The 19,889-nt window shown below is 43.6% G+C and overlaps 1 protein-coding gene across 1 annotated transcript; it reads left to right on the forward strand.

Annotated features, from left to right (window-relative positions):
* The first annotated feature begins 12,141 nt into the window (after positions 1-12,141).
* On the forward strand, positions 12,142-14,107 carry LOC145625023 (uncharacterized). The gene is made up of 2 exons (XM_081678104.1): positions 12,142-14,008; positions 14,067-14,107. The coding sequence occupies exons 1-2, from the start codon at positions 12,142-12,144 to the stop codon at positions 14,105-14,107; spliced, it is 1,908 nt and encodes a 635-aa protein (XP_081534230.1).
* The last annotated feature ends 5,782 nt before the right edge of the window (positions 14,108-19,889 follow it).

The raw sequence follows: 19,889 nt of genomic DNA on the forward strand, positions 1-19,889 counted from the left end.
CAAGCCCTTATAAGCTTCATTGGCTTAATAATTCGAGTGATGTTAAGGTAACTAAACAAGCCTTAATCTCCTTTTCAATTGGTAAATTTCATGATAAAGTTTTGTGTGATGTTTGTCCTATGGATGCTTGTCATATACTATTAGGCCGTCCTTGGCAATATGATAGATTTGTGAAGTTTGATGGAAGGACTAATGTGTATGTTGTGAGAAAAGGAGAAAAAGAGAGACCGGTTGCTTTAAAACCTTTGATAAGCAACAAGTCTTCTAATGTTACCTCTAATTCGAAGAATTATTATTTGATTAGTGAGAGGGAATTAGAAAAAGAGATTTGCAGCAACAATGTGGTATATATACTTGTTTCTAGTGAGATTCGAATTGATCAAGATAAACAAGCAAAGAGGCCGTATGAATTGGAATCTGTTTTAGAAGAATTCAAGGATGTCTTTCCTAAGGAATTACCTCCGGGACTACCTCCTATTCGTGGGATAGAGAATCAAATTGACTTGATTCCGGGAGCACCATTACCTAATAAGGCAGCCTATAGAAGTAATCCGGAAGAAACAAAGGAGATGCAAAGGCAAATTGAAGAGCTTATGGCTAGAGGATACGTGAGGGAAAGTATAAGCCCTTGTGTCGTGCCTACTTTACTTGTCCCAAAGAAAGATGGGAGTTGGCGCATGTGTATTGATAGTAGGAGTGTGAATAACATCACTATCAAATACCGATTTCCTATTCCGAGGTTAGATGATCTACTTGATGAACTACATGGTTCAAAGTTGTTTTCTAAGATTGATCTTATGAGTGGTTATCATCAAATTCGAATGAGAGAAGGAGATGAGTGGAAGACAGCATTCAAGACTAAGTTAGGGTTGTATGAATGGTTGGTGATGCCGTTTGGACTCACTAATGCACCTAGCACTTTCATGAGGTTGATGCATGAGGTACTTAAACCTTTCCTTGGCAAGTTTGTTGTTGTTTATTTAGATGATATTCTGATATACTCTAAAAATTTGCATGATAATCTAAATCATCTAACAAGTGTGTTTGAAGTGTTAAGAGAGAAGAAACTCTATGCTAAGCTTGAAAAATGCTACTTCTTAGTGCCTAGTGTTACTTTTCTTGGTTATGTTGTATCAAAAGATGGAGTTTCAGTTGATCATTCAAAAGTAGAGGCTATTAAAACTTGGCCTATTCCTACTAATATGAGTGAAGTAAGGTCTTTTCATGGTCTAGCTTCGTTCTATAGAAGATTTGTCAAGAATTTCTCAAGTATTGTGGCGCCTATGACCGAATGTTTGAAGAAGGACAAGGGTAAATTCGAATGGACTAAAGAAGCTCAAAGTGCGTTTGAGTTGGTTAAAAAGAAGCTATGTGAAGCACCTATACTTGCGTTACCAGATTTCTCAAGTCCTTTTGAAGTTGAAACCGATACTAGTGGAGTTGGAATTGGAGCAGTTTTACTCCAAAAGAAGAGGCCTATTGCATATTTCAGTGAGAAATTGGGAGGAGCTCGATTGAACTATTCTACTTATGATAAAGAGTTCTATGCCATTGTTAGAGCTTTAGATCATTGGAGTCATTATCTCCGACCTAATCACTTTGTGTTGCATTCTGATCATGAAGCATTGAAGTACATACATGGACAACAAAAGCTCAATCCTAGACATGCTACGTGGGTTGAATTTTTACAATCATTTAACTTTTCTTCAAGGTACAAAGAAGGGAAATCAAATGTTGTGGCTGATGCATTATCTAGAAGATACACTTTGATTGGAATTCTAAATAGCAAGCTACTTGGTTTTGAATTGATCAAAGAATACTATAAAGGTGATGATGATTTTGCTACATTGATTGAAGAGTGTTCTAAAGCAGCCGTGGGTTCTTATTTGCTGCAAGATGGTTTTCTTTTCAAAGGAAATCGACTTTGTCTTCCTAAGTGTTCTATTAGAGAGCTAGTTGTTAGAGAAGCTCATGGGGGAGGAATTGCTGGTCACTTTGGCATTACAAAGACCTTGAGTATGTTACAAGAACACTTCTATTGGCCTAAGATGCTCACGGATGTGCAACTAGTTATTTCTAGGTGTGCAACTTGTCAAAAAGCGAAGGCTACTTTTCATCAAGGCTTGTATACTCCTTTACCTGTTCCAGACTCACCTTGGGAAGATATTTCTATGGATTTTATTGTGGGATTGCCGAGAACACAACGGGGGAAAGACTCTATTATGGTTGTTGTGGATAGGTTTTCTAAGATGGCTCACTTTGTTCCTTGTCACAAAGTGGATGATGCTATGAAAGTGGCGGAATTATACTTCAAAGAGATTGTTAGATTGCATGGAATTCCGAAAACTATTGTGAGTGATCGAGATACAAAGTTCATGAGTTTCTTTTGGAAGTCTCTATGGAAGCTTGTGGGAACTAAATTGCTCTTTAGTACATATTACCATCCACAAACTGATGGACAAACCGAGGTTACTAATCGTACTCTTGGTGCGCTTTTGCGTGGGTTAGTGAGTAAGACACAAAAGGATTGGGACATCAAGTTAGCTCATGTAGAGTTTGCTTATAATAGATCACCTACATATGCTACCAAACATAGTCCTTTTGAGGCAGTCTATGGAGTCAATCCAAAACTTCCAATTGATCTTGTTCCATTGCCTAAGGGTGAATTAATTCACAAAGATGCCAAGTCTAAGTTAAAGAGTATGCTGAAATTACATGCTCAAGTTCGAACAAGAATAGAGAAAGTAAATGACATGTACAAAGCTAGAGCAAACAAGCATAGAAGGCAACAAAGTTACACTGTTGGAGACTTGGTATGGTTACATTTGAGAAAGGAAAGATTTCCAGGAAAACGCAAGAATAAGTTGATGCCTAGAATTGAAGGTCCTTTCAAGATTATTGAGAAGATCAATGACAATGCTTATAAGTTAGAACTTCCAGGAGAATATGGAATTAGTGCTACATTCAATGTTGGCGATTTGGCTAAGTATATTCCTGATGAAGAACTTCGAGATTTGAGGACAAATTCTTTCGAAGAAGAGGAGGATGATGAAAGTCTAAGCATGGAGAACTTCGAAGATTTGCTTATCATGCATCAAGATAGCTTGTCCCTAAACATTGATTCAAGCCAAGCATTGCATGGACACTTTCTTGGATATCAAAGCAAAGCCACGGTTTGCTTAGTGACTTTTCTTGGAGTCTAGTTCACTTTCTTGAACTTTCTTGAATTTTCTTTACTTAGATTTTGCTTACAAGTTTTTACCTTTCACTTGAAAGGGTTTTTCTTGGTTCAAGCATTAGGATCTTTAATCTTTATTTAGTTGATTTTAAAATCAGTTAGTTAGCAAAATAAATCAGTTTAGGCGTGTGCTTGTTCTCCAAGGAGATTGGCATATGCTTGTGCTCCAAGGTGCTTGCTCTTCAAGCAAGTTAGAATTCTAGTTTAATTAGGATTGAATTAGGGACTTGTCCTAATCTTCCTAGGTAAACTAAGTCTTATAAATAGGGCTGTAAACACACGAATAAACATACATAGATTAATATTCAGATTTATTTCTTAAGTTGCATACTTGAGTTTTGGTTGATTGAGATCAATTGCTGTTTTGCTTGTTTTAGTTAAAACATTCGTTTGGATTGATTAATTAGGTGGATTCTTAATTGATTAATCTTAGTTTTTGTTTAATTCTTGGTGGATTTCCTGTATAGAATTAGACTTTAACATATCCCTTGTGTTTTGTTGATTTTCGGATCAATAATTCACATCATGGAAGAGATGCCAGGCGTCAGCCCGAATCTCGCTGTCCACAAACTCGCCGTGGACCCCAAAAAGAAGCCCATCCGGCAAAAGAAAAGAAACCACGGCGAGGAAATAAGTCAGGCGGCAGCTGCCGAAGTCAAAAAGCTGCTAGACGCCAGGTTCATCCGGTCCTGTAATTTTCCCGACTGGGTGGCCAATGTGGTCCTTGTTAAGAAACCGAATGGGACCTGGCGCATGTGTGTTGATTACACAGACCTCAACAAGGCGTGTCCAAAGGATAGTTACCCGCTTCCAAAGATCGATAGTCTGGTCGACTCTACTCCGGCTTCCATCACATACCCCTGTGGAAGAAAGATTAAGAGAAGACGGCCTTCGTCACTGATCAGGGGTTATTCTGTTATACTGTGATGTCGTTTGGCTTGAAAAATGCGCCTGCCACTTTCCAACGGATGATTAATACGGTCTTCATTAATCAGACTGGGAGGAATGTGGAGGCGTACATTGATGACATGATAGTCAAATCCAAGCTACAGACGGATCACCTTGCTGATCTCCGAGAAACATTCACCATCCTCAGGCGGCATAGGGTTATGTTAAATCCTAAGAAATGCGTCTTTGGTGTTGAGTCTGGGAAGTTTCTCGGATTCCTGATTGATCAAAGGGGGATAGAGGCTAACCCTGAAAAGATACAGGTTGTGATAGACATGAAGTCACCCCGTTCTGTCAAGGAAGTGCAGAGGCTCACCGGCTGCCTGGCCGCCCTAGGGAGGTTCCTCAGTCGGTCAGGCGACAAGTACCTCCACTTCTTCCAAGCAATCAGGAAGAAAACCAGATTTGAATGGGAGGAGGATGCTGAGGCGGCATTCCAGAGGTTGAAAGAGCATTTACATTCTCTACCTAGGTTGGTCAGTCCTTTACCTAGGGAGACGTTGTACATGTACTTAGTCGTCTCAGATCATGCCCTCAGTGTCGTTCTCCTTGCTGAGCGAGACGGCGTGCAGCTCCCGGTTTACTTCATTAGCCATGTTCTTAAAAATGCTGAACTCCGGTATCCCATGGTTGAAAATTTGGCCTTGCTCTGTATATGGCTTTCAAAAAATTGAAGCCCTACTTTCTGGCACACCCGGTGGTGATTTACACCGACCAGCCACTCAAGCGGCCAATGTCTACCTTGGACTCATCCGGGAGAATGTTGAAATGGGCTATTGAAATGCAAAGTCTTGAAATCACTTACGAACCAAGAAAGGCAGTGAAAGGTCAGGCGTTTGCCGACTTCATTGTTGAAATGACCCGTCCGGTGGCTCTGGATAATCTTGATCAGGTTTGGAAAGTGTATGTAGACGGGAGCTCTACTAAGAACGGTTGTGGTGCAGGCGTAATTTACGAGTCTCCTGAAGGGGACAGATTTGAGTATGCACTACGCTTCAAATTTCAAGCCTCTAACAATGAGGCGGAATATGAAGCCCTGCTAGCCGGCATTCGCATGTGTAAGGCGGCAGGGGTCATGAAAATTGACGCCTACTCTGATTCTCAATTGGTCGTTAGCCAGTATGAGGGAAGCTACGAGGCTACTCATCCGGCTATGATTAAATATCTTCAGGCAGTCAAAGAAGAGACCAAGGCACTTGAGGAATTCCGTCTGAGTCAAGTGCCTAGGTCGAAAAACAACCAGGCGGATGCATTGTCAAAACTGGCGTCTTCCGCCTGCCATGATACACCTCGGTCTTTCTTTTGGGAAGTTCTTGAAAAGAGAAGCATCAATGAAGATCCCATTGGAATTCTGGACCAAAGTTCTACCTGGATGGATGGCATCCGGGCTTACCTTTCAGACGGTACACTTCCTGATTCGCCACAGGAAGCAGCCGTCCTGAAAAAGCGAGCTGCAAGCTTCGAGTTGAAAAATGGAGAACTCTTCAAGGCAGGGTTTCTGAAGCCTTTGTTGAAGTGTGTCACCCCAGAGAAGGGGAAAGAAGTTCTCGAAGACTTGCACTCGGGATTTTGCGCCTCTCATATAGGCGGCAGGTCCCTAGCCGTCAGAGCCAGACGACATTATTTTTGGCCCACTCTTGAGGCAGACGCCAAGGAATTGGTGAAGAAATGTGACAAGTGCCAAAAATTTGGCAAACTCATTCACCGTCCGGCTACTGATCTGACGGCCATCCACAGCCCAATCCCGTTTGCAAAATGGGGCATGGACATTCTAGGTCCTTACACGCCTGCTCCAAGCGGAAAGCGCTACATCTTGGTGGCTGTGGATTATTTCACCAAGTGGGTGGAGGCTGAGGCGGTTAAAAACATCACGACCTCAGACGTAATTTCCTTCATTTGGAAGAACATTATCACCCGGTATGGGGTACCTATGTCTATGGTGTTTGATAATGGTCCTCAGTTTGAGACGCCTCAGCTAAAAACTTGGTTGGGAGATCAAGGGATCTCAAGCTATTTTGCATCTGTTGGCCGACCCAAAGCAAACGACCAAGTTGAAGCCTTCAATAAACTCATCTCAGACGGCATTAAGAAGAAAATAGAAAGAGCCGGTGGCTTATGGGCAGAAGAACTAATCCATGTCCTATGGGCCATCCGGACAACAACAAAAGGGGCAACCGGTGAAACCCCATTTCTCATGGTTTACGGTGCTGAAGCCATCTTGCCCATCGAACATTATGAGCCGACTCTCAGAGTCATGCTATATGATGAGGAGGCAAACTGGGAAGCAATGCGCCTGGCATTGGATTCACTCCCAGAACGCAGGGGCAATGTCGCCTTGCGTCATGAGATTTACCGTCTGAGAATGACTAGAGCCTACAACAAAAAAGTACACAAGCGTCCTTTGAAAGTTGCAACTTAGTGTTACGAAAAATGGAGGCAACTGGTAGGGCCAATGAGCTGGGGAAGCTAACCCCAAATTGGGAAGGCCCCTACCGGATCTATGAAGAAGTAAGGGATGGCACCTACCGCCTGGAAACTCCAGACGGCAGGCGTCTTCCTAGAACTTGGAATGTAGACAATCTAAAAAAGTACTACTTCTGAGAATCTAAACTTTTTGTAAACTATGAGTCAATTAATGAAGATTCAGACTTTGTTTGCAAAATTGAGTTATTGTTTGATTACCCATCCGGGTAATACCCAGACGGATTTTTCATTTACCTAACTAAGTTCGATACTTAGTAAAGGTTACCTTTGTTTGACCGCCTGGGTAATACTCGGATATTCGGATCTCTTGTTTATTTAAGTTTGATACTTTGTTCATTTAACCAAGTCTGATTATCTGCCTGGGTAATACTCAGACGGATTTTTCTTTTACCTAACCAAGTTTGATACCTGGTAAGATGAAATAATTGCCTGTCCGTCCGGGTAATACCCAGACAGACTCGTTCGTTTAAACAACTAAGTTCGATACTTAGTGTAAATTCAATACTTCGACTAAAAACTAAGCACAAAAACGTTAAGTGGCTATACAACCGGTCTCAAACAAGACCAGAGGCTAAAATGGCCGGATGGTTGCTCATTTTATAAAATCGCCTGTCCCAACATGGACAAAGGCATCCGGCGACACCCCTCCGGGTGCAATCGTCGCAGAGAACAGACTTTTTGTCGGTTCTACGTACCCATGCAGACAGCAAAGATTGAACGACCTAATTGGTCAACTCATAGTCGTCTGACCAAAATGACCTGTGAAGAATGATCAAGTTGCCGAATACTGGATGCCATGGGGCATCAGTCGGTCACCGGCTGAAGGTCTCACTTAGGTTATCTATTCCAAAATTGCACTTCCCACCCCAATTGGGGCAAAAGAGTTGTTCAATGGCTATGAAATCTCTACCTAGACGGACAAACGCAGTCTGGGTAGTGACTGGAACGCCTGTTAGTGTACGGCTGTGCACTTGGTTTGGGGCAATCACTACTGTGATTGATTGACTTACAAACATATCATGCTCTTTGCAGCATCAGACGTTTTCAAGTCAATCAACCAACTCCACTTGAAACCAATCACACAGCCGTCCAGGGGCAAGGACAGCTAGACTATTGACTAGTTAGGCAAAAAATCGCCGCATGCTTTGGATAAGTTAGGCAAAAATGAAAAATTGAAATTTGCACAAAATAAAAATTCAAATGCAAAATGATCAAAACCAACTTAGTCGGTGCATTTCATAAAAGTCCACCCAACCAAACGGTTGTAGTGGATCAAATGTTAACCGGACCCCGTCCGGGAGAAAGAAATTATTAATTAAATCGGCTCCTTAGCCGGTAAATACAAGGATACTCGGCACGCAGGGCGAAAAAAGCAAGTTTTGGCATACAGCCGCTGAATAAAAGAAAAAATAAAAAAAGCGGAGATTGGCATACTGCCGCTGAATGGTCACTTCTGGCCTGCAGACGGTGCCTCCTGGTCCTCCTCCTTCTCCTCATCATCTGAGGGTATCTCCTGTGCTTCACCAGGACCAGGAAGCTCAGGCGCGGACGACTCGTTGTTGGAGTTGACCCAGGCTTCGAAAGAGGCAGGCTCTGGCTCGCCTTGTTCTCTCAAGTACACCACGTACTGGGCATAGCTGTGTGCTAGTGCCAAGATGCTATAATCCGCGTCTGGGTACAAGGCAGCCCAGGCAATCTTCATACGGGCGTCATTGTCAGCGTCACTCTCAGCAACAAGGCGGTTTTGCTCCGCCTCTAGGGTTGCTGCAAAGTTTATCTGAGCCTGAGCAGCCTCCTTCTCCAGCCTTTGAACCTTGGTCTTCAGTTTGGTGTTCTCTTCGGAAACACCTTTAAGTGTGCCAAGGTTCGTCTGGGCCTTCTTGAGCGCCTCATCAGCCTTCTTGGCGCTCTTGTCCGCCTTCTTCTGGGCCTTCTCCGCCTCCTTCTTAGCCGTCTCAGCATCCGTCGCCCGCTGATTGGCCGTCTTCATATCTGACTCCAGCTGCTGGATTCTAGACGCCTGTGTCATAATTATTGCTTTAGTTTCAAGTTCATTTACGATAGTCGAGTGTAAAGCAATATTATCAGCGTCTATGGCGGACTTCTTGGCCCTTTTTACCTCTTCCCGTTTGCGGGAATAAGGGCGTTTGAGCCCGTCCACCCGCAGCATGGCCTGCAAAAAGTCAGGCGGCATAAGTATTGCAGGCGGGATAAGACACTTGAAAAAATAAAATTGAATTGACAAGTTTCTTACCTCAGCCAGAAGAGATAGAATGCGTTCAAGATTGAACGTCTCTATCCCAGGGATATTGTCCTTATCCCTCTTCCGGACGGCTGGCCAGCGGGGAGATTGATTTGCACCACAATCAATACGTGATGAGTGCGAAACTAAGGCAGCACCTATTTGTTACCGACCGTCTGAGGATGACGTCTGTTGAGAGTGGGATTTCACCCGTAAAGGCCACCCCAGCTCAAACGGGGATTCAAAAGGGTTCTTACCTTCAGAGCCGGCCAAGCGGGAACCACTTGCAGGCGTGGTGAACCCGCGGCTGCTGATAAGGGGTTGACGAGATCAAGGCACAAGCTGCCGCCTATCTTCTCGTTGCACCCCGCTATCCGCATCTGCTGATGCCCGGCTGAGGCGCCAGGGGTTGACGCAGAGGTGGCTTTTTTAATTTTGTTAAGAACGGCGGGGTTCTCCTCCCTAGCCCGTTTGAGTTGTTTCTCAAACGACTTTCCAACCTCTCCTCCCTGCAAAAATAACCAAAGTTAAGGTTAGCATCCGGGAAAAATGATTTTAAAGGATCAACTTATGAAAGGGTCAGGCGTTTGTTACCTTGGCCTTGACCTCAGCCGCAGCTTTCTCCGCAAGATCTTTGCGGATGGTTGCAGAAGACCGCTTGGGAGTTTTCTCCGACTGCAACATGTTTAATGCTTCTTCTGCAAAAAGAAAGAAATTGGTCAATATCATAAATCAATTTCGATAGAAAAATACTACAGACGGATATAAACTCAGGCGCATACGTTTTGTAAACATGTGCCCTAGCCCGCAGGCGGCTAGGAAACACTCATCCCTGAACCAGGCGCTCTTGGGGATCCAGTTCTTGGGGACTTTTATTGTTTCCCCGGTTGACAGAGTTGCGTCTGTGAGGCCGAAAAAGTCTGCCTCAATTATCTTGTCAAAATCTTCCTCTGGGATCCGGGGAAGAGCAAACTTCCTGCCCAACAAGTCGGGATTCTTATTGTACAGACGGAATTCATAATTCTCCCATCTGGTTGGGGCTGACATCAGGTAGAACCTGTGCTTCCAGCCATCGAACTTGGAGACCTTGTCCAAGGTCATCATATACTGAGGCTGCGTGGTTAGAGTGTACCACGCCCTCCAGCCGCCTGGGCTTCTGCTAAGATAGTGCATACTAGCAAAAGCCTCCCAGCCGGGGTTAAACCCCTAGAACTCACAGGCAGCAACATACCCAAAAATGTTTGTCCAAGAGTTGGGGATAAGTTGCCAGATTCCGAGGCCGTAGCCTCTCAAAATTGCCTTCACCGCCTGGTGAAGGGGAAAGCGGAGACCAGCCTTGAACGCCGCCTCATAACAGCCAAAATAGCTGTTGGCGTTCTGTTCATCGTTCTCCCAGGCGATGGTGCCATTCTCAGGCGGCACCCGGATCCTATACCCGTCTCCTAGCGGGTGCATTTGAGTAAAATTCTTTAAGTTTTCCTCCATTTGAATCCGGTCCTTGGAGGAGACGTGGATGTTGAAGGGATCATCCTTCTCGTTCCACTTTTTCTTTTCTTCCTCCTCGCTATCCGGAAGCGGGGGTAAGTCGTCACTGCTCTCAGAGGTAGAGGCGGAGCTGTCGCTCTCCGTCTCCTCCTCACTTTGATTCAAGGGGGCAGAGGCGGCCTTGTCGCCGCCTTGGTCACATTCCTCCAAGAAGGAATCAGCAGGAGTTGAAGGGGCACGCGGAGGGGATCTCTCCAGAGCCGTCTGGCCTCCCTGACCAGACGTTTCTCCCTCAGGCGTTTGGCCGCCCGAGCCTTCGCTTTTGTAATTTGGATCAGTTGTCGTCTGCATTGTCCGAGCCATGGTGTCCTGCACAGACACATAACTGGTCGGAATCCAAGGCAAAGGGTGGTCCCAACACCCCGAGACGGTACTCCCAGTCCTAGACTCAGCCGTCCCTGGTGACCGGCTGGACTCTAACCTAGGCTGTGCCGTGTGTGTTGGTGATGCATCCATTTATTGCAAGAAATATGTACAAGCGGTCAAAAAAGAAAAAGAGCTGAGAGAGACAGAGACGGTACCTTTGGATGTGATATCTGAAGGAAGGCGGATCCGGCTGGGTTGATGGAGAACAAACTTTCTTGCTTGCGCCTGACTCAAACGGATGACTTCTGCTCTCTCAAAGTTTTCTCTCTAGAAAGTTTTTGTAAACGTACAAAATCATGAGGGTAAATGACCTAGAAGGCCAAGGTACGAGTAATGCAAATGATCAAGTCCATGAATCCAATGCTAGGGAGTTAATTCTGTCCAAAGCTTATTTCGATATTACTCCTATGGATTTTGGTGTGCATGGTCCACATACGTCCTCTAATGGTTGCACTTTGCTAAGTGTGACTAATTATCTTGCAAGCAATTGACGAGCTGTTTCGAGGAGGTTTTCAAGCTGGTAGTTAAGCTCATTTAAGGAGTATTATTAGGAGTTTTCAAGCTGGTAGTTAAGCTCATTTAAGGAGTATTATTAGGAGTTTTCTTCTGATTTATTTTAGGGAATAAAGCAGCGTTAATTAGGAGTGAATTATGGACGAATCAAGGGCGTGAATCAAGGGCTGTTTGAATGATACATTTGAACAGTTTTGAGGGTTAATTGCTGGACGTTTTTTTCTCCTTATTTTTAGCTCATTTGTTTGAATTAAGTTAATGATTGTAATGGGGATTAATTTGGACGATTATGAGCCAATTAATTTGCCTTTTATTTCTGTTTTCCCTTAGTTAAATATAGGTGCAAATGATGATGTACTAAGCTATAAATAGCGTGCTATTTGATCAATGAGATACATCAGATTATTGCATAAACTTCTAAGTTTGTTTTGTTAATTTCGACTTGTGTGAGTTGGAGTTGTTTCCCCAAATTTGCGAGTTTCCAAATTTGAAGAGTTTGAGTTTTAGTGAGAGTTCCTAAAACTAAAGCTTGTAGTTGTTGAATAGGTGAGAGTTCCCTAGCCTCTACTACGCCTAAACAAGTGAGTGAGTGTTCCTCTTTGTTATATCCTCAAGTTAAGGGTGAGAGTTCCCCTAAACTTATTTGATTACTCTAAACTATCATCCCTAAATCAACCTAAACACATCACACGAATTCTAATCCTTTTGTGAGCAAGTTATCCATCTTGTTTACACATCATTTGGCGCGTCAGGTAGGGGGAGAGTTTTCTCAAATTCTTCCAAAAGGGTCGAATACCTACATACCATGGGAGAAAATCAAGAATTGAGGTTGGCTTTGGATGCTCTCAATCGATCCATTGCTAGTCAAGAGAGGTTGGCCGAAACCAATGCCAATCTACAAGGGAATCTTGCTGCCTTGATGGCAAGACTCATGAACGAGCAAGATAGAAGAGATCAAGGTGATGATCCTCCACCTAGGAGGGAAGATAGGAGTCTCAAAGTGGACGTTCCTGCCTTTGATGGGACACTTGATCCGGAAAAGTACTTGGAATGGGAAAAATCTCTGGAGAGGTACTTTGAGTACAAAGATATTCAAGAGGAGGAAAAGAGGTACAAAATAGCCAAGGTGAAATTAAAAGGCTATGGTGACAATTGGTTGCAAGGAGAACAGAGGGGACGTACCCTTAGGGGCAAGGCTTCCATTTCAACTTGGAGCAAGTTGAAGAAAAGAATGAGGGATCGTTTTATTCCTCACAATTATAAGCAAAGCCAATACGTGAAGTGGAGCACTTTGCAACAGAATGGCGATCCGGTTGAAGACTACATCAAGGAGTTTGATAGACTTGCTATTGTGTGTGAAATCACGGAGAATGAAGAACTCAAGATAGGACGTTTTTTGTCTGGGTTGGATCAAGAGTTGCAAGAGAAACTTGAAGGTTATACCAATTTGACCTTCGTAGATGCTTGTAAACTTGTGGTCAAATTTGATTCGAAGAGAAAGAAGAAGAAGCCGATTTACACCCCTCAAGTGACACGAAAACCAACCTTCCCTATAAAGGATGGTTCTTCTTTTGTCAAACCCAACGACCCCCCTAAGAAAGACAAGAAAGATTTCAAGCTAAGTGACATTGTTTGTTACAAGTGCGGAGGAAGAGGTCACTTCAAGAAGGATTGTCCTAATTCAAGAGCTTTGACTATGCAAGAGATAAAGCTTATTGCTAATCAGACTATTAGTTGGGAAGAGTTCGTGGTTGAAGAAGTTGAGGATGTGAATCCTACTGAGGAAAACGAGGAGGAAGATCAATGTTTCCCCGAAGAGGAGGCCAAAACCAATCTGGTTGTGAGAAGGGCGTTGCAAGCTCGTGTGGAGGAACCCTTAGCACCGCAAAGGCAACACATTTTCATCACCAAGTGCAAGGTTAAAGGCGAGGTATGTGATTTAATTGTTGATGGTGGTAGTGAAGCAAATACGGTTTCCAAAACTTTGGTAACTAGGCTTGGGCTTACAACTATAAATCACCCACATCCTTATAAGTTGAGTTGGTTAGACTCTAATTCAAGCACGGGGGTTAGAAAACAATGCATGGTTAGTTTTTCCATTGGATCTTATCATGATACTCAATTGTGTGATGTTGTGTCTATGGATGCTTGTCATATTTTGCTTGGTAGGCCTTGGCAAACTGATCGTAATTCTCAACATGATGGGTACCATAACACTTACACTATAACTCACCAAGGTAAACAAAAAAAATTGCACCCTTTACCACCCCCACGGTTTTCACTAAAACCTAAACAGTCTAAAGAGGTGTCATTGCTTACTCTTAAAGAATTTGAAAGAGAAATTGATGGTGAGGATGAGTTGTACTTGTTGTATTCGAAGGAAGTCCACGAAAAATTTGTTAGTCAAAACCCTAATTTGGCTAAGCTGATTAAGGACTTTGAGGATGTTTTTCCCGATGAGTTACCTAACGGATTACCACCTTTGAGGGGAATTGAACATCAAATTGATCTCATTCCCGGCGCACCTTTACCTAACAAACCTGCCTATAGGTGTAATCCCATGGAAACTAAGGAGTTACAACGTCAAATTGAAGAATTGATGGGTATGGGGTATGTGCGTGAGTCTATGAGTCCTTGTGCTGTTCCTGCTCTTTTGGTTCCGAAAAAAGATGGTACATGGCGTATGTGTATTGATAGTAGGGCTGTTAATAACATTACTATCAAGTACAGGTTTCCGATCCCAAGGCTCGATGATATGCTTGATGAATTGAGTGGTTCTAAGGTGTTCTCCAAAATTGATTTGCGAAGTGGTTATCACCAAATTCGAATGAGAGAAGGGGATGAATGGAAGACCGCTTTCAAGACCAAGCACGGTTTGTATGAGTGGCTCGTAATGCCATTTGGGCTCACCAACGCTCCTAGCACTTTCATGAGGTTGATGAACGAGGTATTGAGACCTTTTCTTGGCAAGTTCGTGGTGGTGTATCTTGATGATATCCTTATTTATAGCAAGAATAGGGATGAACATTTGATCCATTTGTTCGAAGTTTTCACTGTATTAAGAAAGCAAAAATTGTATGGAAAACTTGAAAAATGTAATTTTATGCTATATGAGGTCACTTTTCTTGGTTACATTATTTCAGGTGAAGGCGTGAAAGTCGATCCTAGCAAGATTGAGGCTATACAGTCATGGCCTAGTCCCAAGACACTCACGGAGGTCCGTTCTTTCCATGGATTAGCTTCCTTTTATAGGAGGTTCATTCGCAATTTTAGCACTCTCATGGCTCCTATCACCGAGTGCACAAAGAAGGGTTCATTTGAATGGACTCCCCAAGCTCAAAAGGCGTTTGAGATGATCAAAGAGAAGATGTGCAACACACCCGTCCTAGCACTTCCAGATTTCTCAAAGCCATTTGAAGTTGAGTGTGATGCAAGTGGGAAAGGAATTGGTGCTGTGCTGATTCAGGAAGGGCGTCCTATTGCCTACTTTAGTGAGAAGTTGAGCCAAGGCAAGCTAAATTATTCCACCTATGACAAGGAGTTCTATGCAATGGTGCGAGCTTTGGATCATTGGTCACATTACTTGAGGCCACAACCGTTCATACTTCACTCCGACCATGAGTCTTTGAGGTTCATCCATGGTCAAAAGAAGTTGAATTCGAGGCATGCTAAGTGGGTGGAATTCTTGCAAACATTTAACTTTTCATCCAAATATAAAAGTGGAAAGGCGAATGTTGTTGCGGATGCCTTATCTAGAAGGCATACTTTACTTGGAGTCGTTGAAGCTAAGGTCCTTGGGTTCGAATTGATCAAAACATACTACAAGGAAGATGATGATTTCAAGGCTATCTTGGAGAAATGCGTTAATGGAGTTTATGATTTATTTTCCTTACAAAATGATTTTCTTTTTAAGGGGAATAGATTATGCATTCCTAGGTGCCCAATTCGAAGTTTATTGATTCATGAGACACATGGCGGTGGTCTAGCCGGTCATTTTGGAGTCCAAAAGACTATGGAGCTTCTTCAAGCTCACTTTTATTGGCCTAACATGTTGTCTACTGTCCACCATGTTGTAGCTCGTTGCTCTACTTGTCAAAGGGCGAAGATGGTGTTCCATAAAGGTCTTTACAAGCCTTTGCCAGTACCGGAGCGACCTTGGGAAGACATCAGCATGGATTTTATTGTGGCTTTACCTAGAACTCAAAGAGGTAAGGACTCAATAATGGTGGTGGTTGATCGTTTCTCAAAGATGGCTCACTTTGTGCCGTGCCATAAAACTGACGATGCTATGAAAGTGGCAAGATTGTACTTTGATGTGATAGTGCGTTTTCATGGAGTTCCACGCACCATTGTTTCTGATCGAGACACAAAATTCCTAAGTCATTTTTGGAAGTCTTTGTGGCGCTTGATGGGAACTAAGTTGCTGTTTTCTACCTCACATCACCCACAAACTGATGGCCAAACCGAGGTGGTGAATAGAGTGCTAGGTTCTTTGCTTAGGACCTTGGTTAGTAAGAGCACCAAAGATTGGGATGTTAAGCTTGCTCATGCCGAGTTTGCTTACAATAGAACTCCTAGTGCTACTACAAAGTACTCTCCTTTTGAAGTAGTCTATGGTTCTAATCCCTATGTTCCAATTGATCTCATAGCTCTACCACAAGACAAGTTCGTGCATGGAGGCGCCAAAGAACAGGCCGAGTTCATGATCAAAATCCACAAGGAAGTGAGAAAGAACATCGAGAAGGCTAATGAAATCTACAAGAAGCAAGCTAACAAAAGAGTCAAAAACGTGAAAAGCTTTGAAGTTGGTGACTTAGTGTGGATCTACATGAGAAAAGAAAGGTTTCCAGCTCAAAGGAAGAACAAACTCATGCCACGAGCCGAGGGTCCATTTGAGGTGGTGGAAAAGATCAATGACAATGCCTACAAAGTTGATTTGGGAGGTAAGTATGGGGTTTCAAGCACGTTCAATGTGGGAGATCTAGCACCATACTATGATGATGAAGAATTGAGGGCAATTCCTTTCGAAGAAGGGGAGGATGACCTAGAAGGCCAAGGTACGAGTAATGCAAATGATCAAGTCCATGAATCCAATGCTAGGGAGTTAATTCTGTCCAAAGCTTATTTCGATATTACTCCTATGGATTTTGGTGTGCATGGTCCACATACGTCCTCTAATGGTTGCACTTTGCTAAGTGTGACTAATTATCTTGCAAGCAATTGACGAGCTGTTTCGAGGAGGTTTTCAAGCTGGTAGTTAAGCTCATTTAAGGAGTATTATTAGGAGTTTTCAAGCTGGTAGTTAAGCTCATTTAAGGAGTATTATTAGGAGTTTTCTTCTGATTTATTTTAGGGAATAAAGCAGCGTTAATTAGGAGTGAATTATGGACGAATCAAGGGCGTGAATCAAGGGCTGTTTGAATGATACATTTGAACAGTTTTGAGGGTTAATTGCTGGACGTTTTTTTCTCCTTATTTTTAGCTCATTTGTTTGAATTAAGTTAATGATTGTAATGGGGATTAATTTGGACGATTATGAGCCAATTAATTTGCCTTTTATTTCTGTTTTCCCTTAGTTAAATATAGGTGCAAATGATGATGTACTAAGCTATAAATAGCGTGCTATTTGATCAATGAGATACATCAGATTATTGCATAAACTTCTAAGTTTGTTTTGTTAATTTCGACTTGTGTGAGTTGGAGTTGTTTCCCCAAATTTGCGAGTTTCCAAATTTGAAGAGTTTGAGTTTTAGTGAGAGTTCCTAAAACTAAAGCTTGTAGTTGTTGAATAGGTGAGAGTTCCCTAGCCTCTACTACGCCTAAACAAGTGAGTGAGTGTTCCTCTTTGTTATATCCTCAAGTTAAGGGTGAGAGTTCCCCTAAACTTATTTGATTACTCTAAACTATCATCCCTAAATCAACCTAAACACATCACACGAATTCTAATCCTTTTGTGAGCAAGTTATCCATCTTGTTTACACATCAGTAAAACGGCTATATATAGAGGGTAAATACGGGGGCATTTCCGTAATTTACTCGGAAGGTGAACGGTTACTCTTTAACGGTAAAATTACCGCCAACCGGAGCGTGACATGTGTCACAGATGCCACGTGGCGTGCCACGTCACATCTGTGAGGGGCAAATGTTTAGGGTAATTTACCCTGCCACGTGGCCCAATCAGAGGATGACACGTGTCAGCCTCAGAATGGTCCATAGTGGACCAATCCCTGCTTGACACGTGTCACTCAAGAAATAAAGGGAAAAAAGGCGGCCTTCAGGCCCAAATCTCGAGAACGCCGCAAAACGCACAGCCCACCAATGATTAGGTTTCCGTGACCTAATCAGGGGCACAATTTCCAAAGACCCTATAAATAGGGAGATGTCCCTCATTTTGAGGGCACATTTTACCATTTATTACGCTTGCATTCTCTTACATCAGAGAAACACTTGAGCTTGGAATCCGAGCAGATACCCACCTTAATTTCCGTCCTCTTTAGTCCTATTCAGGTTACTAACTTGACCGTCGGAGGCGAAGCTCCAACCACCCGGAGTCTCCGTTATTTTTGCATGTACAGCTCGGCCGGATCAGACTTCGTGACGTAATTCTCCCGAGGGACAAAAACACCCAAAACACAACTCATCAGGCTATGATCAAGTACCTTCAGTTAGTCAAGGAAGAAGCTGGGACACTTAAAGAATTCCGTCTAAGTCAAGTGCCCAGGTCAGACAACAATCAGGCTCTCCGCCTGTTCCTCCTCATCATCTGATACCTCATATCCCAGCTTAGCAGCCCAGTCTTTAAAGTGATGCGGAGCTGCCTCTCCTAGAAGTTGAGAATCATACACCGCAGTGGCGTAATCATACCGAAGTTTGTAGACTTGAAAGTCTATGTCTGGATAAAGGAGCCCCCATGCTATCTTCAAGCGGGCCGTATTGTCCCGCTCATTCTCCTCCACTAGCCGGCCTTGCTCCTTAGCAATTTCATCCTGCTGTTGGTTCCTCAGGTTGACCAGCTCCACCCCAAACCGGGCAACGTCCGCCCAGAGCTTTGAGGCCCGGTTGTTGGCAGCGTCATTAGCAGCCGTCAGATTCCGGATCAGCTCCTCCTGTTGCAACTCTACTACTTTAATCTTTAATTTAGACATATAATTAGCATATTTAGCAGAGTTGATGTTTTGAGTGGCCCTTCGTTTCGCGCCATTTACCTCTTCTTGTTTCCGCCTGAAGGGGCCCCGGAGCCCATCCACTCTCAGCATAACCTAGAAAGGGGTAGCCGGAAAATGAAATACTTAATAAAAGCAGAAGAAAAAATATCAGTGTTGAGTTGGAGAACAACTTACCTCCGCAAGCTGGCTCATTATCCGGTCAAAATCCACCACCTGCAGATCAGGCACTAAATTCTTCTCGGACGGGGTGAGAGTCCTCACCATCCTCTTGGCAAATCCCGGGAGGTCCGGTGGCCTGGAGGAAGCATTTGCACCCAAAGAAGTACTTGGTGAGAGAGATGCAGCATAGTTGGCATTCATCCGTTGTCGGCTGCTTACTGAACCTCTAGAAGGGTCGACCATAGTCTTGACTCGCATGAAGTCAAGCGGCCAAGGAATTTCAATTCGGGTCTTACCTTGAGTTTGGGTCAGTGGGGTTTCCCCCTCGCAAGACGCTGCAGCACCGCCTGTAGCATTGAGTGGCTCGCCACTCTTCGATGCCTCAGAGGCATCCGACGCTTTCTTCCCCGAACGCTTTGAGCTTTCACTCAGCGCCTTCATAAGAGAGGGTGACTTGCCGCCGAGCATAGGACGATCCGGATTGGCAGAGGAAGTTGACTGAGAAGGGTTCTTCTTCGCGGCTTTGGCAACCGGAGATTTATTCAGCTCATCTCCCTGTCTTTTGATAAGTTTGGAGATGAAGCGAGGAACGCTTTTGCTGGCGCCCTGCAAATGGAAGATCAAAAAGTTACCAACCGGCTAAAACCCTTAGAAGAAATTGAAAGAAAATAAGAAAGGTCAGGCGGTCATACCCCGCCTTTCTTGGCCTCTTTAGCTTCAACGACTGCTCTTTTGGCAAGTAGGCTCTCCATGCGTAGTTGCGCAGCAGATTTGGCCGGGGTTTTCTCCGGGTCTACCATTCTCAAGGCGCCGGCTGCGAGGAGCAAGCAAGAATTTAATCAAAATAATAAAAAGTTGAAATACAAAAACAAAGATAGCAAACTTGCCGGATGCAAAGTGGATCTACCCTTGAGAAACATGGTGCTTAACCCGCAGGCGGGCAAGAATCTTTCATCCTTGAAAAATTCCAAATGGGGGAACCAGTTCTTTGGCACAATAATCTGAGTCCTATCCCCCAAGGGCTTAGTTGTGGTCTCAAAAAAATCCGAGTCTATTATCTGCTCCCGGGCTCTAGAAGAGAGAACAGGAAGGGCGCGTTTTCTGCCTAGGAGAGCCAGTTCTTTATTATAACGGCGCAGAGTCTTGTTGTGCTTCAGTGTGGAGGAGGAAATAAAATAAAACTTCTCCTTCCACCGAGTCCATTTGGACACCTTGTCCAAAGTCATCT

This window comes from Chenopodium album, chromosome 3 (genome assembly GCF_948465745.1).
Source record: "Chenopodium album chromosome 3, dcCheAlbu1.1, whole genome shotgun sequence".
Classification (NCBI taxonomy): Eukaryota; Viridiplantae; Streptophyta; class Magnoliopsida; order Caryophyllales; family Amaranthaceae; genus Chenopodium; species Chenopodium album.

What these genes read in the sequence shown, in the direction of transcription:
- LOC145625023 (XM_081678104.1), top strand. Translation starts at nt 12,142, where the DNA reads ATGGGAGAAAATCAAGAATTGAGGTTGGCTTTGGATGCTCTCAATCGA. An exon ending in TTTGGTTCCGAAAAAAGATG is followed by an intron (nt 14,009 to 14,066) that starts GTACATGGCGTA and finishes TATCAAGTACAG; the next exon opens with GTTTCCGATCCCAAGGCTCG.